The sequence below is a fragment of the Macaca nemestrina genome, chromosome 2, assembly GCF_043159975.1.
Source record: "Macaca nemestrina isolate mMacNem1 chromosome 2, mMacNem.hap1, whole genome shotgun sequence".
Lineage (NCBI taxonomy): Eukaryota > Metazoa > Chordata > Mammalia > Primates > Cercopithecidae > Macaca > Macaca nemestrina.
The window spans coordinates 185,797,360-185,820,512 of record NC_092126.1 but is presented as its reverse complement, the minus strand read 5'-3'; the positions used below and the strand labels follow the sequence as shown (position 1 = coordinate 185,820,512).

Below are 23,153 nucleotides of genomic sequence, written 5' to 3'. Positions count from 1 at the left end.
GGTTTAAGCGTGTCATTTAAGGGTAGTACTGCAAGCTGCAGAAACTTCCATTGTATAGTGTCAGTCTTGTGGATATCAAACATTTACTAAGGATTAAAAACGTGGCTTAACCTACTTAGAACTAAAATTGAACTTTTAGAAGCTATTCTACAACAGAGACATAGATACTTGTCTTCAAACTAGATTTTACTATTTGTAGTGCCTTTGACCTTCATGCGAATTCTATAGCAAATAGAGTCAAACTTTTTTTTAACTGTTTATCCCTGGGCAGTGCCATCTGATATGAGTGGTATTCCATCAAAACGTGTTTTTTTCCAGAGGAAGTCTTGCTGTAATACATCATCAGCATGACAACCAGTGTATTACATATTACAATGAAACATACCCAGAGCAAAGGTACATGTGATGATGAATTATGCTAATATGTTATTGTCATTATGTTATCAGCACTCAGAGAGTGATTTAGTGAGATACATCATCAGTGAGAGAATATCTGATTTTGTATTACTCAAAAAATGACATGATCATGGAAAACCACAGCAGGTTCATTTGATTAATAGCGTTAGTGATATTCTAGCACCAGAACTCATGTGTGGTGGTATATTAAAATGTCCTTTGAAGCTGAAAACAAGTTAAGGAAAGATTAGTCCATGAGGTGAGGTTGTAAAAGCACTGTCAATTTAAATACTATCACTTTAGACAGAGTGTACAGTTAAGTATGAACCAAAAGTCACCCTTGTCTTTTATTCAAACGTTTGACAGTGATTTAGTTCTACTTAATTATCTGTAAGCCTGATAACTTCTTTCAAGAAGCTATCTATTGTAAGACCACTGGTTATGCTATAAATCTACAGTCTACAGGTGATGCTTTATTTATTTATTTATTTATTTATTTATTTATTTGAGACGGAGTCTTGCTCTGTCAGCAGGCTCAAATGCAGTGGCGCGATCTCAGCTCACTGCAACCTCTGCCTCCCAAGTAGCTGGCACTACAGGCACATGCCTCCCGGGTTCTCCTGCCTCAGCCTCCCAAGTAGCTGGGACTACAGGCACATGCCACCACACCCAGCTAGTTTTTGTATTTTTAGTAGAGATGGGGTTTTACCATGTTGGCCAGGATGGTCTCAATCTCTTGACCTCGTGATCCACCTGCCTTGGCCTCCCAAAGTGCTGGGATTACAGGCATGAGCCACCACACCCAGCCCTGGTGACACTTTATAACGATATGCATTAATGCCCAAAATCAATGAACCAAACCAGACACATCACTAAACTTTGTTGTTGAGCAACAACTAATTTATTCAAGATATAATAGCTGATCACTTTTGTTACAGCATCTTCTTTTGCACAGAACCTTGTACACATTAGGCACTGAAAAGATATTTGCCAAATTGAATAGATGATTTTTCACATAACTTTCTATATTCAAAATCACAGAAATCACAAGTGTGACACCAAACTTAAATTAGAATAGCCAGAAACCATGGATTGCAAATAGAAAACAACTTGATTTTTCCCAGCACTGCTTGTTCCATCACAGTCTCATGAGCTAGTAATTCTGCGTCTTGCCACTGCTTTCTAGCTAAGGTCTCAGACCCATTCATAGTGTGAGGGGCTACGAGGCAGAGAACAGAGAGCAGGATAGATCTTACTCCATTGGTATCTCTTGATCTGGCATTGATGCCCTCTGAGCTTGCTGAGTAACTAAAACTGACTTTTTCTCTCATGGAATTCTTTCACAGGTTCTTTGGGGACCTCCTCTCAATAATTATGCAGGTCTTTCCTCAAGATGTCTTAACATTCTGTACCTTTTAGAGCTTATGATTTATGATTACCTCATTAATCTCTGTTTTCCAGCTATTCCCTTCTGTATTGGCACCACCTTACCCTAATAGGCATCTTATACTTTTGGACAAAATCCCTTTGGAGAAAACCTCTAAGCTGGCCGCCCCTCCCAAGAACCATATCTGATTCACAGAAAATAGATTCTTCTGGTGCAGAAGAATATATTCTTCTAGCAAAAGCACAGCTGGATCCTAACATAATAATAATAATTAACTTTTACTGAGTGTGTACTATGGTCCAAGCATTGCTACATGTATTAACTTATTAAACTTTCCCCAAAAGAGGAGGGTAGTATTATTATCCTCATTTTACAGATGAAGAAACTGAGGCATAGAGAAACTAATTTACCCACTGGGACAAGACCAAGTGTTGGGAAAGCCAAGCCTCAGCCACTGCTGGCCACAGCTTCAGTGTGCAGGTTCTTCACGATACCTAACTGTACATTTAGTATTAGCACTCAATACTAAATTAGTTTTAAAACTAGCAAACTATAATTGTTCTTCATTAGAACAGATACTGGCCAATCAATGCTTCACCTTTAAGCTTTTCCAGCCATAGATTCAAAACAAGTTCCTTGTATTTCCCTAAACTTCATCAGTGAGTAAAATTTCTCCCCGTGGGTCCTATTACAGCTCCTCACTGAATTCGAGATGAAGGGCACCACAACACTCAACCTGTGTCCTCCAGAAATAGTTATTCGTATCCCAGCCTTTTCTACCGCAGTGATCTGGGTATGGAGCAATGGGTACCAACACCAGTGTATTAATTTCATTGTTTTTAAATTTCCTTTTCAAGCCTTGGAATAATGTAGGATTGGTTTATAATTTAGAATACTTGCTTATTATTAGTTTTTCTCTCCTTGGCCTTTTGGAGCCTCAGCCAAAATTGAAACAGAAAGACTACTATTTTAACATCCTTTAATAAAAATAAAGGACATTTTCTGTAACCCAAAAGGCAAGGATATGAGAACGTATGGCTTCTAGGAACAAGTGGGATGCCTCTTAGTCTGTCATGAAAACCTTAAAAGATGAAAGTGTCACAGACTTCAAGAAATGTTTCAGGGTTGTGAAAGGCGTTTTTACTTCAGTTGATTTATGTGTGCAATTCCAGTAGGGCAGCCTGTGCTAGAGTGCTTCCAGGGATCCACTGGTTAGATCATGATGAAGTTGGCATCAACCTGTCACTGTTCAATTTGGCTTGGAGGTGTGTTATCAATTTCTGAAGCATCTAATATACTCGACTGAGCCGACAGGATGTGGCTCACTGTGGGTGTCAGCAATCATTTTATGTCAATCTGTCCCACAGGTTAGGGTGCTGCTGACTTTCCTCCCCAAACTGCTTCCACCTAAAACTTCCCAAGAAGACTCCCAAAATAGGTTGACTATTCACACCTGTTTTATACTCAGTGCCTGGCCCTAGTTTTATTGTCATGTTAAGAAAAGTGAAGTAAAATATTAATGATGCTTAAAGACAAAAGCAAAGCATTAAAAATAGATAGCCAATGTATGTTTTTTGTTTGTTCATTTCTGAGATGGAGTTTCACTCTTGTTGCCCAGGCTGGAGTGCAGTGGCACAATCTTGACTTAGCGCAACCTCTGCCTCCTGGGATCAAGCAATTCTCCTGCCTCAGCCTCCCGAGTAGCTGGGATTATAGGCATGCACCGCCATGCCCAGCTAATTTTGTATTTTTAGTAGAGATGGGGTTTCTCCATGTTGGTCAGGCTGGTCTGGAACTCCCAACCTCAGGTCTGCCCACCTTGGCCTCCCAAAGTGCTGGGATTACAGGTGGGAGCCACCGTGCCCGGCAGTCAATATATGTTTTCTTCATCTACTTACTAATAAAGAAATAGATATTTTCTTTCAAAGAAAAAAATGCGTGACAATCAAGCTGCTTCACAATCTAATTCTTGAATTAAAGGTGTTTTTTTTGTGTGTTTTTTTTTTTGTAAAACCATATTTTGCCAACTACAAATTCCTCTTCCTTGTGGGAAAGAAGTCTCCCTAAGCTTGTCTTCCGTCTCTGAAGACTGAAAAAGGAAATTCTAGTGCTTAAAAATGTGACACAATAAATTTCAGGATAACACAATAGAGTTAATTTGTAAAACTCTGTACATTTATAGAACATTTTTATTCACAGTATTTTATTGAATTTTGACAAAAGGAGAGCCATATTACATAAAGAAAAAGTACTGATTTGAACACTGAAGCCTGCATCTTGAATATGGCACTCATTGGGCATGTGGCCCTGGACAGTTTTCCTGCTCTTTCTGACCTTCGTTTTCTTTGTCTGAAAATGGTGACAACCTTTTTATTAACCATAAGTAAACTGAGTATAGGATCTCTGCCTTATTTATTTTTGTATCCGTAAGTCCTCGCATGGTGCCTGCCAAACGGTGCCTGCCAACAAATTTGTCATGATGAGTAAATATGTCTGTGAAGAATTATTATCTCCCATTTACAGATTAGCAGACTGAAGCTTAAGACGTTTAAATGACCCATGGTTACACAACCAGTAAGGAAAATGCCATGGTCACTTGTGAGAACAGGATCAAATTCTGGAAATTCTGACATATGTGGGGTGCAAGGCAGAAGCATTAGTCACTGTAAAAGAGAATATCCAGATGCATATAGACAAGCAGAGTTCAGAAACACATACTTCAGGATGTTCCATTGTGATAACTAGTTTGCTCCTCTTCACTTCCTGCAGATACTGATAATTAGTAACAAGTACTATGATGCAGCCCCTCTTGGTGGAGATAAAGAATATAGGACGGGGTAATACGTTGTTTCTCATTTTGAAATTCGAAAATGTTTTCATGAGTATATTCTACATAGTGTTCAGCAGAGACACTAGTATGAAAAAGAAATAATACTAATGATTATCCTTACATGAGCACAACACTGTTGCAAGCACTTTGGTTGCATTCTCTTCTTTAATCCACCCAACAATCCTATAAGATACTGTCATTATCTTCACTTCCTAGATGAGAAAATTGAAGTATTGAGAGGTAAGGAAATTTGCTAAAAACCTCAGAGCCCATAAGCTGCAGAGCTAGGATGTGGGTGGGTGTAAGCAGGGTGACTCAAGAATCTTAACTCTTAACTTCTATACTTTACTGCACAGGGTGGTGGGTTGACAAATGTAGGACACAAAAACAGGAATCTGATAAACAGTTCCCAAGTCCAACACAGGAATTAAAACTTAAAACTGAGCAAGAATATAATAAGGCCTGTATGAATAAGCTATGTTCACAGAATGACCAAGAAACATCTAGAAAACTTATGAAAATTAACTCCTTTTTAACCCCTATTTCCCTTATGCCACATTCTATTCCCTTATGCCACATACATGTTCATATAAGCATTTAACAAAATATACTTTGTCTGAACTTGCCTAATGACTGGAATAAGTTCCCTGAATTTTCAAGGGATGGCAGAAATATTGATTATTTGGCAACTGCCTTAGCCCAAGTTCCCTGGAAAACAACTTCAGAAAAAAAATTTAAATGATAATGCTTTATTTTGGAAGTACAAAACCAGGGCAACTGGATGGAGGGAAAATGGAAGTTTAGCAAGAAAGAATGTGAAGCAATACCACAACATATTACTATGTTTGCTACTTCTTCATGTGGACCACAAAAAGCACAGCAATTGAGAGATGTGTGCGCTAACCATGAAGAACTTCTCCAAATGGGCTGTATGGAGAAAACATGCTTCAAAACCATTCATGTATGGAGAAAACATGCTTCAAAGCCATTCATGGAAAGAAGCAAGAAAGATGTTGCTGTAGAACTCTTTTCTGTCTCTCCTGTTCTCCAGTGACCAAAGTTCACCATATTATGAATTAATTCTACCACACTTCCAAGTTAAATGAAGTGTCACCTTCGATGACCATATGGGATGCCAGATGTCACATTCTTCAGGGCTGTGTCACTGAAGTCCAGAAATGGTAGAAGTCACAAATTCTGAGCTGCTGGACCTGGCTGGGTAGAGGTGAACCTGACACTCCCAAGACAAATGCCCATCAGCTCTCAGGGGTGGAAGTATTATCTAAGAAGCAGATACAGCTAATGTAAACTGACCCATTATGCCCTTATATTTGTGTAACTTTTAGGAAATCAGCTTTAGCTTAGCTGAACTGAATATCTAAAGTCAAGGCCACTAACAAAGAACTATCTCTTTTAAGGTGCAGCACCACCTAGGGTGTGGGATATGGAGGAAAAAGAAATACGCCACACGCACACACACAGGACACATATAAAATATATGCATACATGTATATTACATAAAATTTCCTTTGATATCACAAAATATTCAGTTCGCATATTATAATCTAGTCACAACCAATAGATGTACAGAGATGTAATTTTCTCTGCAAATTAGATGTGGTTTTTCAGAGTCAGTGTTCCCATCACTCGTAGACCAGTGCAGGCCAACCCTGACACAGCAGGGAAAAGAATGGGAAAGACATTAGGAAGGAATCGAACATTAGGCCACTCCACACAGGCCGAAGGTCAGGAGGCAGGTAGGCTGTGTTAGAGAGTGACGAGAAGGGTTTCCCTGTTGGTGAGAAGAGCATAGTATCCGGAGCATCTGTCAATGGGTAATAAGTGATTGTTCAGGAATGCAAACAATTTTTGCACTAGGCATAGTCTAAGGATTTTAGTGTGAAGGATTCCAGTATGAGTTTATTCTAATGAAGCCTATAAACCAGGTAGAGGAGGACAAGTTTCTATATATGAGAACTGGACAGAGATTGATCTGAAAGAACCAAGCAGGAGCTAATAAACAGAAGGATACCCACACGGTGATTCAGTGTTGAGTCTTACAGCTTTGCAGGCTCCCTGTGTGGAGATAGTAGGGGTCCCAAAGCTTAAGAAAGAGCTTAGTATTGGCTGAATGTTCCATCTTGGGAGGATCAGAGGGCTTTGGGCGCAAGGAGTCAGATTAAAAGGCCAGAAGAATCATTTAATTACTAAATTTCCTGAATTGGAGTGCATTAACAGTTATATCCTTTCAGCAAAAAATGTATTAAACACTTATTGTATCTGATATCTAATACATATTTTGCATTAACTAGTAAAAATTCTATAATCTGTTATATATTTTGATAGTCTAACATATTTATCTTTATCATGGGTTATGGATCATGTATATTATATAATTTCATTTTAAATAGTAAATTGTAATATGAGTACCATTTGCATCTGTCTGACAATGATATACCTACCTTCTTTTTTTATACATACCTACCTTCTTGACTACTGTATAGTATAATTTATACTTGTTATTTGACATTCGGATTTATCTGTAATTCTTTCTTTCTTCCTTTCTATAACCCCCCAAATATAATGCAATCAATTCCTTAAATCACAGGTGATAGGAATAATGTATAGTGATTCCAAGTCATTTCCTCAAGTTTATAAATTGAGTGCCACGTTGAAAATAATGTCAGGTATCTACATTTCCATTTCAGTGTTCTCAAAGGTAGCCGTTCCTGACAACTGGCAAGAGCATCCTGCTCTGACAGTCTGACCCTTACACTCCCATTAAATATAAAAACAGATCTGAATCTTTCACCCAGTTGTACTGTCAAGGCTGGTGTAACTTGCCTGTCATATAAAGCTCTTTGAATCAGCCTGCCAAGAAAATATGATTGTAGTACAAATTTTAGCATTCAGAAATATTCACTCCCCTTTCACTTACATGGATTTTGAGGGTCAAAGCTATGCATTTTTATCAGGTATTTTATTATCTTTCAACTTTTGTGAAGATCAATGTGTTAGAATAAAGAACTTTTTTCTCCTTTAATGCCAAAGTGATTTGGTATAAGGGAAATACTAATGAGCCTTTATATTACTTATTGAAAGTTCCCATTTGACAACATGAGAAAGTTTTATGTAAAGGATGGATGCAATCTTTAAATTCCATAATACTTTTGGAAACTAAGCACCTGGTCAAAATAGATGAGCATTTAGAAAAGGGATAAAAAATATGGAACTTTGAATTTTCTTAGAAACCTGATGCTTCTTCAGCAAAAACAGAAACGGAAACTTCTGACATAAATGTAGCACAGAGAGAAACCTTTTTCCCATTCTTTTTAAATATAATTGTGCTTATTATAATGCCTAATGATGATGAATGTTTGAATTTTTCTGTAATATAACAGTACTGCAAGTCAACCACTGTTTCTCTTATTATCATCATACCAGTGTAACCACTGGTACTTTTAGGAGGTAACATGTAGGTCATTCTGGCTTCAACCCATGGATTCATTGAATCACTTTTATTTATTTATTTATTTATTTATTTATTTTACAGGTTAGATTGTAAACTCCATCATTTAACAGAATGAACTATTAAAACGTCTAGGACTTTCTCTTAAACAAAAATCATAAATAAAGAAACCCAACTTGAACAGAGTCTAGTGCCCCCGTTTTATCATCAATAACATGAACACCCACTGTACTAAATGTAACAAGTCTCTGTTTCCTTAAATTATACAAGTTAATACTCTCTTTTTAAGAGATATTCAGGGAAGGGAGGGTGAGATCATTTTAGGATTCGTGAGAAAGAAAGATTGACAGCACTGGCTGAACTCAGGCAGAAAGCAGTCAGCCCTCGGAAAGCATTTCTGACAGCCACGCTAATGCACTACAGCGCTGACATGAAACTTCCTCTAGATTCCTAAAAGAAGCCATTTGGGAAGAGCCTGTCGATAATGCAAAACTGGGCCAAACGGTTCTGGTTGTGGACCGCTAGCAAATGTCTACCCAAGACTAACGGGAAATAACTGACTTCATGTGTCAAATGAAAAATATGAGTATAGCTATCCTCAAATGAAAGGAGCTTTCCTGCAAATTAGGATGTTATTTTTAAAAACAGCATATTGGATTTAACATCTTGGGTATTTTTCTACAAGTAGGTATTTTCTTTTTCTTCTTGAATTCTCAGGGCTCTGCTTAAAGTTCAATTTTGTTTACCAGAAAGGTATGAGAACAAGTTTAATGCTGTAAAAGTTGTTTACTTAGAGCAATAGTATGACAAACAGAACTGAATAAATAGCAACTTACACATCATATAAAGTTTTCCAGCCAACATTGGCTGTAACATCACCAGTGAACTAGAAAACAAAACAAAATACAAAAATCAGGCTGAAGTATATAGATGAAAACCACCATATCAAAAGCACAATCACATATATTATCTTGTTTTGTGCCTCAGTGATGGATGAAGCTCATGGTAACAGTAACTGCTGTTTTTGATTCCTTGAATTGCTTCAGCAACTTGACCTTGGGTCCATTTAACATTGAGCCCATGTGAAGTCCTTTGCCCTGAGCAAATTTGTTTTCAGGGGGAAAAAAGTAAAAATTGGTCATACAGAATTTCATAACTGACAACACTAAAACACAACCTTTCTGAGTGAAATTTCTTTCTTTCCAATGCCCAGTACACACATATATGTGAGAAAGAAAAATGAACAAAACAAAACAAAAACAAAAGTTGAATACATTTCCTTCTTGCCCTTCAGGTTAACTACTTACACTAGAATTTTTAATACAGACTAAATTATATAAAACATATGAATTAAATAGGAAAAAATGGATTTTTTTAAAATATGGCATTATTGATTTTAAATATCTATAGAAAATCTTTCTAGTCCTTAGAGGATGTGATGATTAATTTTATGGGTAAACTTGACTGGCCTAAGGGATGCCTGAACAGCTGATAAAACATTTTTTCTAGGTGCAACTGTGAGGATGTTTCAGGGAGAAATTAGCATTTGAATCAGCAGACAGCAAAGAAGATCTGCCCTCATCAACATGGGTAATGGGTGGGTATCACCCAATCCATTGAGACCTTGGATAGAACAAAAAGGCAGAGGAAGGGTGAATTCTCTTTCTCTTCTGAACCTGGGGCATCCATCTTTTCCTCCTCAGACATCAGAGCTCCTGATTCTCAGGCCTTCAAACTCTGACTGAATTATACCATCAGCTTTCTTGGTTATCCCTCTTGCCAATGGCACATCATGGGACTTCTCAGCCTCCATAATTATGCAAGCCATTTCTCATAATAAATATCCTCATATATCTGTCCATATCCTATTGGTTCTCTTTCTCTGAAGAACTTGACTGATACAGAGTATTTTCCCTAATACATAAATTTAATAGTATGTGATGGTCTTCAAAAAGATAATTTTCTAAGTTTTTTTGTTATGTTCCTTGTAACTTTTACATGACTAACTTTGACTCTCTATTTGGATTATTTGAAGTAGAGTAAATGGCATCCCATTTTTATCAGTAATATAGGAAATATTAAATCATAACTGAAATAGAAATATTTAATGTATAAAAATGTGGTGTCATGTTAATATTACAGAACTATGAAGTAATGTTACTAACTTCTTAGACATGGCAAGGTTTTCTTGTCTCCTCTTCTTTTTTGCTTCTATTCCCCCATCAGCAATCCACAGAGCAGCCAAAGTGATCTAAAATAAAAATAACAAAACCAAACAAAAACCAAAATTTTATCATCCCCTTGCTTAAAGTCTTTCAATGGTGTTCCATTGCCACAAAACAAGGTCCAATTGTTTTTAATGCCTGAGGAAGATCTTCCTGATCTCTCCCCTGCTGACTTCTCTAGGCTCACTTCTCCCCCTCCTTTAGCTCACCTCTTTTCTCCGATTGAACTCAACCTCTCTCGGTACCTCTGAATCTTACGTTCTCCTCTCTACCTGGCCCAGTCTTCCTTCCCCCATTTCCCATCCCCTCCTCTCTCACACCTCTTTCATTCATCTAAATCTATGCATCTTTTATAAGGTTCCAGCCTAGTCTTCATTTTCTCTGGAAGGCTTCCCTGACTCTGCACTATCATGGCAACTCTCACATTTCATAGCATTGTTGAGTATCGCCTATTCCATGATTAGCACTGTTGTGATTGTACACTACATCTCTAACATTCATTTAACTAATATTAATTGAGCACCTATTATGCTTGGGCTCATTTCTAAACACTGAGAAAACATCAAAGAACCAAGCAAACAAAGTCTCTGCCTCAGGGAATTTATAATCTGTACACACACTGAATATTTGGCAGCAAGAACCGAGTGAAAGAAAACAGGACAGTAGAGAACAAAAGAAAAAGAACAGATCAAGAAGAGCATAGATTAAAATAAGAAAAAGCCAGGAAACATTCAAGATAAAAATGGAAAGCACTCTTAGAAATCTGGATTGATCTTTTAAAAGACCTCACTCCACAATTGGATAAGCCCTCTTTTATTTTATATCATCTTTTGCTACTGGCGTGTGATATCATTTGAAGATGATATAAATTATTTGTCTCTTCTTTCTACTTGCAGCCAAGTACATCCAGATTCTGTCATGTTATGCCACGCAGTGCTCCAGTGATGTCCTCCAAGAGCCATCTGCTGTCCACAATGAACAAGGCTTCAGAACCCAAATGATATACTTAAACCTGAGCAAAACAAGCTGGAAGCTTGTTTAAAAAGGCATTGCTTTGCCAAAATGTATTCACTGGAAAAATCTGCTATAAAACAGTGAATATATTATGCAAGTAAAATTAGACCTTTCAACCTGCTTGGTATGATGCATGATTGCACACATTTACTGTAGTTGATTCTGCCAGATTTAAAATGATTTTATTCTTTTTATGAGACATTTAGTGCAAAAGGTCAAAAGAGAGATTTAGGATCCCTGTCATCCTTTTATTTTAGGAAAAAAACACTCATTTACACCACTTTTGATCACGAGATGCAAATCTTTAAGCCACAACAAACAAAGGACAATAATAAACAAAAAAGAAATCAAACCAAATTTTGTATAATTTTGCACGTTAAAAAAGTGACGGATGCAACCCAAACTATAAAATTCCGTTTTGTAGGGACGCATTTCTAGTGATGGTAGCATTGTGAAATCTCACTGCCTGCTATTCTAGTTGTCTAACCAAGTCTTCACTGACATGGCTATTGCTGCTGTCTCCAACTTTACAATCATCAGTTTTTCTTAGACTCTTAGTGGCAGCAGTTTCAGACAACTTGCAATTTCTTGGACATGAGATGCTGTGTTGCCCCTCTGTGCCTCTCTCTTTGAACTTTCTATTTTCTCTGAAGGAATGTCCTAGTCTTTTTGTCTTACTAGTCGAATTCCTACTTTTCTTTTCAGCTCTACCTAAAAGATTACTTCTATTCTGAAGCTTTCAATGCCTCCTCACACAGCCATCCCAAAGAACTGATCCCTCCTTTTTTTTTTTTTTTTTTTTTTTTTTGCTGCCAATTGAATCTGGTACAGACTTTTGTTAGAGCCCTTACCCTCTGTGCTGCTATTATTTATTTGCATCAGTGTTTCTCTTACTGTAACATGAACTCCCTGAGGACAAGAAGCGTGTCTTGTTTGTGACTCTAGCACCTGGCATGTTAGAAGTGTTCAAGAAACTCAAGACCAAAGGAATGAATGAATGAATGAATGCTACCAGTGACCTTCAGTTCCTCTCTAGTGGTACCCTTTTTAAATTGAAAATTTAGATGGAGAAAGCCCCCCTTTCTTTTTTTCCTTATCATTAATCAAATTCATAGTGATGACTAAAAATGAACTGAAAATCAAAATGTGATTTCTACTTATATAGTGTAGTTCTGAGACTGTGCCTTTCATTTTACACCACTTTCCTAATTCATCCCATCAAGTCATCCTCCCAGCAAATAATCAATAAATTTACATTATAATCATAGCACAATACTAAATACTGTGAAGTACCATTTAGTAAAAGAAGAATAAAAGACCCTCCAAAACTTTTATAAACTTTCTGGGAAGACAGTACATTCACCTTTCAAAATTTCAAATAACAGTACATAGAGGGTATATGATGCTAGTTGCAAAGTGAGTGAGGCAGACAGTAAGTGTTATAGGCAGGCATAAGAAGAATGATCACTTTGATCATAAACCAGTAAGGATCTGAAGGATCCATTGGTTTTAGAAATGAGAAAAGTTGAAAATACAGCATATTGTATTGGAATAATGAAATGAAGAATAAAGGTTTGTATAAATGTTCTCAACTATGAACCTGAGGATGAGTAAACTGTCTTCCATTTTTAAATCAATTTACCCCGGCTTTAAAACCTACTTAAAATGTAATATGATTTGGCTATATGTCCCCACCCAAATCCACCTCCAACTGTTATCCCCACATGTCAAGGGAGGGACCTGGTGGCAGGTGATTGGATCATGGGAGCAGTTTCCCCAATGCTGTTCTCATGAGTTCGCATGACATCTGATGGTTTAAAAGTGTTTGGCAGTTTCTCTCTCTCCTGCTGCCATGTAAGATGTGCCTTGCTTTCTCTTCTCCTTCCGCCATGATTGTAAGTTTTCTGAGGTCTCCTCAGCCATGCAGAACTGTGAGTCAATTAAACCTCTTTTGGTTTTACCCAGTCTGAGGTAGTTCTTTATAGCAGAGTGATAACGAACTAATACAGAAAATTGGTGCCAAGAGTGGGGTACTGCTAATAAAGGTACCTAAAAATGTGAAAGCAAATTGGGAACTGAATAATGGGCAGAGGTTGGAACACTTTGAAGGGCTCAGAAGGAGACAGGATGAGGTGGGAAAGTTTGGAACTTCCTAGAGACTTGTTGAATGGTTTTGACCAAAATGCTGATAGTGATATGGACAATGAAGTCCAAGCTCAGGTGGTCTCAGATGGAGATGAGGAACTTAACTGGAAACTGAAGCAAAGATCACTCTTGCTATGCTTTAGCAAAGAGACTGCTGGCATTTTGCCCCTACCCTAGAAATCTGTGAAACTTTGAACTTGAGAGAGATGATTTAGGGTACCTGGAAGAAGAAATTTCTAAGCAGCAAAACATTAAAGATGCGACCTGGCTTTTTCTGAACACATACAGTTATATGTGTACACAAAGAGATGGTCTGAAATTGGAACTTATGTTTAAAAGGGAAGCAGAGTGTAAAAGTTTGGAAAATTTGAAGCATGACCATGTGGTAGAAAAGAAAATCCCATTTTCAGGGGAGAAATTCAAGCTACCAGCTGCAGAAATTTGCTTAAGTAAGGAGAAATCAAATGTTAATCACCAAGACAATGGGGAAAAATGTCTCCAGGGCATTTCAGAGATCTTCATGGCAGTTCTTGCCATCACAGGTCTGGAGGCCTAGGAGTGAAAAGTGGTTTCATTGGCTGGGCCCAGGGCCCCACTGCTCTGTGCAGCCTGAGGACTTGGTGCCCCATGTCCCAGCTGCGCCAGCTCCAGTCATGGCTAAAAGAAGCCAAGGTACAGCTCAGGCCATTGCTTCAGAGGGTGCAAGCTCCAGGCCTTGGTGGCTTCCATGTGATAATGGGCCTGCAGGTGTGCAGAAGACAAGAATTGAGCTTCGGGAGCATCTACCTAGATTTCAGAGGATGTATGAAAATGCCTGGATGTCCAGGCAGTAGTCTGTTGCAGGAGCAGAGCCTTCATGGAGAACCTCTACTAGTGCAATATAGAGGGAAAATGTGGAGTTGGAGACCCCACACATAGTCCCCACTGGGGAGCACTGCCTGGTGGAACTGTGAGAAGAGGGACACTATCCTCAAGACCCCAGAGTGATAGATCCACCAACAGCTTGCACCATACACCTGGCCCCATGCAAGTCAAAAAAAAAAAAAAGCCACAGGCACTCAACGCCAGCCTGTGAAAGCACCCAATGGAGCTGTATCCAGCAGAGTCACAGGGGCAGACCTGCCGAAGGCCTTGGGAGCCCACCTCTTGCGTCAATGTGGCCTAGATGTGAGACATGAAGTCAAAGGAGATTATTTTGGAGCTTTAAAATTTAATGACTGCCCTGTTGGGTTTCAGACTTGCATGGGGCCTGTGGCCCCCTTGTTTTGGCCAATTTATCCCATTTGGAACTGAAAGACTTACTCAATGCCTGTACCTCCATTATATCTTGGAAGTAACTAGTTTGTTTTTGATTTTACAAGCTCATAGGTGGAAGGGACTTGCTTATCCCAGATGAGACTTTCGATTTGGACTTTTGAGTTAATGCTGGAATGAGTTATAACTTCGAGTGACTATTGGGAATGCATGGTTGGTTTTGAAATGTGAAAAGGTCATGAGATTTGGGAGGGGCCAGGGTGGATTGATATTGTTTGGCTCTGTGTCCCCACATGAATTTCATCTCAAATTGTAATCCCCATGTGTCAAGGGAAGGATTTGGAGGGAGGTGATTGGATCTTGGGGGCAGTCTCCCCCATGCTTCACTTCTTGTGATAGTGAGTTCTCATGAAATATGATGGTTTAAAAGTATTTGGCAGATGCTCCTTCACTCTCACTCTCTTCTGCCACCATGTAAGACATGCCTTGCTTCCCCTTCACCTTCTGCTGTAATTGTTAAGTTTCCTGAGGCATTTTCAGCCATTTGGAACTGTGAGTCAATTCAACCCCTTTTGTTTATAAATTACCCAGTCTGAAGTAGTTCTTCATAGCAATGTGAAAACAGACTAATACAGAAAATATGAGCATTTTAATAATTCTTTCAGCCAAGTCTGCCTTTCAAATAGATTTATTTGTATTAAACATATTTTGGTATTTCCAGCTCCAGGTACTTCCAGACATTCTTCCAAGTTCTTCTCTACCTTTGGGGGTGAACCCTTCAACCCCATCCTTTCCCTGGAGTGATGTTCTTCAGTCCTTCAGATAATTGTGCCCTCTCTCCTATTGAGTGTACTTCAGTCTAAGTAGCTGACCCCAGACAGACTGCCTCTAAAAATGTCATTCTTCATCTTTTCTCTCCTCCTTGGATGATAGTCAGAGCTAACCTTTCTGACAATGGTAATTTAAGGTCACTGTTCCATTCTAAACCAATATATCACAAAACTACATGCAATAGCTGCAAAAGAAGACCTGCTGCTCAGATATGTTCCAAGCACTGTGGATCTGTCAGGAACAGTCTAACTTAATGTATAAAGTGCCTGTGGGCATAACAATGGCACAGGAAGCAACTGAGTTCTGCACTAACACTTTCTGTCTGTTTCCTTAGACAGAAGTGAAGGTTGTTCCTTCTGTCTTAATTCACTGGGGTATTACATATATTAACAAATCATAGAATATTAGACCTTCATATGAACTACAAGATATCACAGTCCAGTTACCTCTATTTACAGGAAAATCTGTAACTTGCCCAAGATCACAAAACCGCTTAGAGAAGAAAGAGGGCCAAGAAGCCAGGATTCAGCTCTGCAGTTCTTTTGTCTCTCTACATTGCATGCTGTTTGTCCAAAGCAAGCACCTCAGGATTTATGAGAATCACCCTTGTGTATACTTTGGAGTGCTATACAAGTTTTCCATTCTTTTTGAATATTTGTTTTTAAGCAGAGTTTGCAAATACTACTAGTATAAATATACATATACTTTACTTTATGCAATTTATTTTCCCTATGACAGGATCTAAATTTTTTCCTCAAATAAATATCATCCAACCACAGATAGAGATAGATGGTGTATCAGTCAGTGATATGGTTTGACTGTGTCCCCACATAAATTTCATCTTGAATTCCCATGTGTTGTGGGAGGGACCTGGTGGGAGGTGATTGAATCGTGGGAGTAGGTCTTTCCCGTGCTGTTCTTGTGATGGTGAATGGGTCTCACAAGATCTGATGGTTTTAAAAATGGGAGTTTCCCTTTACAAGCTCAATCTCTCTCTTTGCCTGCTGCCATCCATGTAAGGCATAACTTGCTCCTCCTTGCCTTCCACCATGATTGTGAGGCCTCCCCAGCCATGTGGAACCGTGAGTCCATTAAACCTTTCTTTTGTAAATTGCCTGGTCTCAGGTATGTCTTTATCAGCAGCAAGAAAATGAACTAATACAGTCAGGATTCTCCAGAGAAACAGAACCATTAGGAGATACACACACACACACACACACACACACACACACACACACACACACACATAATTATATGTATATATATACACACACATACATAATTATATGTGTATATATATATAATTATGGGAATTCATTCACGTGATTATGGAGGCTGAAAAGTCCCAGGATATGCCATCTGCAAGCTGGAGAACCAGGAAAGCTGATGATATAATTCAGTTTTAACCCAAAGGCCTAAGAAAGGGGCAGGGCCAGGGGAGAACTTGCATAGGTCCCAAAGTCCAAAGGTCTAAGAACCTAGAGCTCTGATGTTCAAGAGCAGAAGATGGATATCCCAGCTCCAGAAGAGAGAGCAAACTCACCCTTCCTCCACCCTTTTGTTCTATCTGGGCCCTCAGTAGATTGGATGATGCCTGTCCTCAAGGAAAGCTTCTGTACTTAATCTACTGATTCAAATGCTAATGTTTTCCTCCAGAAACACTCTCACAACCACACTAGAAATAATGTTTTACCAGCTATCTGGTCATCCCTCAGGCTAGTCAAGTTGACACGTAAAATTAATCATCACAGATGCTACGGAGATTAATCATTGCTTTGTATTAGTATTATTCTCACAGTACAACCTGATAAGAAAGCAAAGTACCCACTCTTTAATGTTACACATCAAATTGATACCACTGATATAAAAATGCTTTATAAAACTGTCAAATGTTATATATCTGAAGAGTTATATTTTCATTAAAGATTTAATGTATTAACTATCTCAATATTAACAATTGCCAGTGGCCTGGAATAATTAATCTTTCACTCCCCTTTATGATTTATGTTGTGCATTTTTTAAAAAGAAAACCCATTACTTTTGTGTTAATTTCCATAGTTCTTTGCCATAAATACTACAAATACGAAACTTTAAAAATCACTATTTAAAATGCACTGGGGAGGGTGGGCTGGGGTAGGTAGTCTTCCGTACGCTGGATTTAAAAAAGGGAAAGAGAGAATACCTCAAGAGAGATGTTAGAGAAGAGTACTGCTGTCCAGATAAGAGTGGGAATAGTATTTTTAACTCATTTTAACATATTATCAGCTATCCCCCTGGGTGTTTACCATACAGTATATTTTCAAATCCATAATAAGCAGTAGGTTGTTTTGAAAAAAATGCCTGTACTGTCAGTAGTGTTTAAGTTATCTACACTCAGATACAATGGCAATTCTCATAATAAAGTACATATTTATTCTCCCACACTACAGTAACATTGTGTCCTACATTATCTACCTTATAGGATGAAATAGAAAATCTAATTTTACAGATGTCCCCCAGAATAGTGTTATTCACTTAATGATGTAGCACCTATGTTCTCACTGAAAGAGAATACTGAGAAATAGATGGCAATGAGTTATTTTCAGGAACAATTTAAGAGGAAGCAGGTGAAAAGGATCCTAATTCTTCAGGGTTTGAATAGCATGATAAGCAGTGTTTTATTACAGGAACAACAAAAAATTAGCATTCACCGAGCTGCTTATACATTTAAACAATGAATAAGATTGTAGTATAGTTCTAAATGTTCCAGATGAGGAGAAGAGGAAGAGAGTCTTTCCATAGTTAAGAATTTTTTTAGCAAGTAGAAAACAAAGCTGATGATTTAGCTATTCATATTTATTTGAAATTGTTTCTCATCTGCCCCTATTCTCTATGAAAAATACACTGTAAAACAAATTTCAAAAGTAGATAATTGTGTATTTCATAATCAGATGGAAAGGTAGGGTTAGAGTTAGGGTGGGGGAGGGACAGGGCAGCGACACCAACAGGGCCAGGAAGATAATGGAAATAGGTCAAGTGTGTCTGATGAAAGACTTGGTGAGAGGGTGGAGCAGACGCTCTGGAGAGCCCATGCCCTGTCTAAAGACATTTAGTTTCAGTTTAAGAAAATAAAACAAAAATAACTTAGCCATGAAAAGCCTAAATTCAGGCCTTTTTCAACCCAAGGACCAATAGTTGGTGAGCTCTGGGTTCATGAAATATAAAACCCTGAGACCTCAGTGAACACCCTCATGAAGATCCTCAGCACACATAATGAAAACCTGGAACAAGGGATAAAAAAATCTTATATTAGATTTTTTAAAAGGTTAGTTTCATATGTTTGTTATCTAAAACAATGCTGTTTACCATCAACTTATCAGGTTATAAAAATTGGTTATTAAGAACCAATATTTTAAAAATACTGTGCCAAAAAAAGGTTCTTTTGCTTAGAGTAAGAGTGTTTTTAATCTGGCAATTGTGAATCTTGAGACATTGATACAAAATTGTGTGCACATGCACAATCTCATGTGCATGCATGCATGTATGTACATACGTGACTGTGTCTACGTGTGTATTTCAAGGACAAACGTTTCACAGCTTACTCAGTGTGCATGACCTCAGAAAGAGAATAGAAACACACAGCAAAAGCAAGCAATCCAGACACAATCCTTATCAGGCAGGTCAAGCTGCAGACAGAAGTCTGGCCTGCCAGCATTCAACCATAAATGATGTTATATAATGACAGAATCCTACCTGTGAAATATTAAGATAAATATAAATTTGTCTCCAGTCTTGGAAGGGCACTGGCAGGACAACGACAGGAGTTTAAGCATGGGACCAAACTCACTGGACCAAGACACACAGATTTTCTTGAACTGGGCAAGACAAGGTCTGAATTACTAGAACTGTTTCAGAGACTGTCCATCAGCAGAATTGACTTTGCACCTCTGACTCCTAAAAGCTGTTGTTTGAGAAGATCATCCCTGAGCCTGGGCATGGTAGGGGTGAGTTCAGTGATTCCACATGAAGGAATTGAGATGCTGATGTGGCCTGGAAGCCAAGTGAGTCCAAAAAAAGACAAATTTTGGATACATAATTAAGGAAACAGATAACATTTACTGAGTGTCCACTGGCTGCTGGCTGCTAAGAGATGCTTTGTGTATACCATCTCATTTAATCCACTTAATAAATGTTATCTAGAAGTCAAAATATGAGAAGTTTCTCCTTTGTACTGTAAATGAATTCATTCCACTCTTAGCCTTCAGTCTTTCTTCAAGTAAAAACAGATATTATCTCCATATTTCAGAAAAGGATAAAACTTTCCAGAGTACCAAAGTTTCCCTAGATTTGTAAATCTCAATAAAGGAGGAATATACATGCCTCTGTGAAAGAGGCTGGGCACGTAATTTTAAAACACATGCACAATATGATACCATTTTACACTATAAAATAATTTGTTGATTTGGGGAATACAAACTAGGAAGAGATGCACAAGAGATGGATTTCTTTCTCAAGATCAGTGATTCTCAAGAGTAAGAGGACTATCCCCCTAGTTAGGGTTGTCTGTTATAACTAGTGAATGTGAGATCATGCTGTGACTTTTTGGGACACCATAGTGAATTAAGGCAGAAGACCCCAGAATGCTGACCTCTCCATCAAAGCTCCTGAAACAAGACCACCTCTGCCACACATAATCCCACCAACAAGAAATTACAATTTAAAGTAATCCTCCGGTAGGCATATTAATGCCTTCTTTGTCTGATATCAGTAAGACTCCACATAATAAGCTTTCCAAATAACCAATGGTTACCCATTAAGAGTTAAAAAATAAAAAGGAAGAAAAAGTCAATGTCTTGGTTTCAAACCTTTCCAATATATATTATTCATGCTGTTGCCTCCTTAAACAAAGTGTTTAAGTTACTTTACCTCTTGCTTACCACTCATGATCACCACTGTAACCATGAATTATTGGCCAGGGATGTAACCTGAAGTGTGCTTGCTTCCTTTTCTGTCTGTCATCAGGCTGTCTGCTTATACGGTCTCGGTACCAGCTCATATGGCCTATCTCTTTGCAATTTAATGGGAGCTGAGAAATTCCGGGCAAATGTCAAAACTCATTATAGTTTACTGTTTTATGGTCATTAATTCAAATCCCTTCATTTTGCAGTTCTGAAATCTAAGACTCTAGAGATTAAGCTTTGCCCAAGGTCACACAATGAACTATAGTGAAGTTGTGTCTTACAATTTGTATTTCAGGAAGAAAAACATTGTTTAGTTAAAATTGCTCTTAAGGATTTTTAAAATTATTCTTTAGTATAATATATACTCATTAATTGAGTACTATAGAGATAGATTGAGAACGTAAGAAAAGTCTACGGACAGATTACTGTCTATTCAAACCCTTTACCTTCAAGATAACCATCAAATCCAGTAAATGAGAAATGAAGAGAGACATTTTAAGTGTTCTTGCTTCTCTACGGAATTTTTCCATTTGGTTCCAGTATTAAGCCTCTGTATCCTTACTACATTTCAGTTGATTGGTCTCTCCTCTGAAGATTAGAGGCTTATGTAGTAATACTCAGATGTTAAATGCACCTAGAATGCAACTCCACTCTGGGGATACAGGGCAGACAAAGATATACAAATATACAGTACTCCTTGTTCCCTCACCTGCACTTTTTCAGCTACAACTGACTACCTACTTGTTAGATAACAATCTCTGAATATGACCTGGAAAACAGAAAAAACACAAAAGGTTTACTAATAAACATTTCAGTACCCCTCCAGTTTACTTATTTCCTGTTTTTCTTTTGTTCCCTAAGTTATTAAGCTTGCTCTGTAAGATAAGTATTAGTAAATGAGAAGTCATTTGAGTTACATTCAGTCATTTTGATTAGCATCTTTGGTAACTTTTTTTCTCTCTCATAAACATATGGTAAAGCAACATGTAATGTTCCAATAAGTGTGATTTCAAATCTAAAGTACTATTTGTTCATTCCTGAAACCTGAAGCAAACATCTGGTGGTTAATGCTTTGAGAAAAAAAGTACCTTAGTGATATGATTCAATATCATGGGCAAAAATATGTAGATGAGATCAGGCCACGAAAGTTTAAGTTGATCCATTCGATTAAAAAAGGAAAAAGAAAAAACCCAGGTGCTTCTGTGTTTCCTCTAATATATGGAACGGAGACTATGCAGTAGCCTTAAGGGCTTCTTCCTTTCTGCCTCATCTTGCAATTAGATATAAACTGTAACTAGTATACATCCTCCTATTGGAACAAAAGGTGTGACTGCTTTCCTATCCCTATTCCATGTATGCTCAGAATTATTCTAGTTTATGCATACCATTGGGTTCATATTATCGTGCATTTTGTTAATTAGAATTATATTTCCTACATTAAACTTATGTCCCATTTTTTCATGTTTTATTTTAAGATGTATTCCAGTTTATACTTTCTATTTAAAGGCAATAGTTGTTGGCCAGGTGTGGTGGCCTATAATCCTAGCACTTTGGGGGGCCAAGGCATGTGGATCACTTGAGGTCAGGAGTTCAACATGGGCCATAGCCATGCTGGTCAGCCTGGCCAACATGGTGAAACTCTGTCTCTACTAAAAATACAAAAAAAAATTATCTGGGCATGGTGGCAGGTGCCTGTAATCCCAGCTACTCGGGAGGCTGAGGCAGGAGAATTTCTTGAACCTGGGAGGCAGAGGTTGCTGTGGGCCAAGATCGTGCCATTGCACTCCAGCCTGGGCAACAACAGTGAAACTCCATCTCAAAAATAAATAAATAAATAAATTTTTAAAAGGCAACAGTTGAAATAAAATTTTAAATAAAGATGCACTGTCCATTTTGTAATGTTGTTCATTTTAACAAAGTATTTTGAAAAAGAAAGTTTTTTTATAGTGGTAGAGTATTAGTCTGCTAGGGCTGCCATAACAAAACACCACAGACCAGGTGGCTTAAACAATAGGAATTTATTTCTCACAGTTCTAGAGACTGGAGGTCCAAGATCAAGGTGCTGACAAGCTTGGCTTCTCCAAAGGCCCCACTCTTTGGCTTACAGATGGCTTCTTCTTGAGGATGGCCTCAAATGGCCTTTACTCTATGCCTGCGTGCCTCTGATACCTTTTCATCTTCTTATAAGGAAAGGACACCGTTATATTAGATGAGGGCCATACCCTTATAAATTTATTTGACCTTAATTACTTCTTTAAAGACCCTATCTCAAAATATAGTTGCAGTGGGGGTTTCGGCTTCAATGTATGAATTTTAGGGGAACAGAATTCAGTTCATAACAGGGAGCAATGCCATTAATCAAATATTCTGTAATATCTTCCCCTTGAAGAAAAAAGTCTTATGAAGGAAAGTGATAAAAAGTTTTCATTTATATGTGATATCAAATTATACAAAATATAAATTCATATGTGAATAATTTATATGAAATATCATTTATAAGTGAATGAGTGAATGAACATAAAATAACCATTAACTTGCTTTTTGGCCTATCTTAATAGAACCCACAAAGATTTAGCAAAGGAACAGCCAGACAGGCTAACAATTCACACTTTTACATATTGTTTTCTGAAACAAAGGAAAAGATCCAGCATGAGAAATGCCA

At 37.9% G+C, this 23,153-nt stretch overlaps 1 protein-coding gene across 7 annotated transcripts in view; it reads left to right on the top strand.

Moving 5' to 3' along the window:
• The window catches only part of LOC105477433 (EPH receptor A6), a 950,680-nt gene that overhangs the window by 883,139 nt on the left and 44,388 nt on the right, over positions 1-23,153 (top strand). Inside the window, exon 15 of one of the 7 annotated variants that reach the window (XM_071092528.1) lies at positions 16,010-16,215. The exons of the other annotated variants lie outside the window; for them this stretch is intronic. Within the exon in view, the coding sequence (XP_070948629.1) occupies positions 16,010-16,021 (12 nt within the window). The 3' untranslated portion in view covers positions 16,022-16,215. Of the gene's footprint in view, positions 1-16,009; positions 16,216-23,153 lie in introns of those variants that run through there. 7 annotated transcript variants of the gene reach the window in all.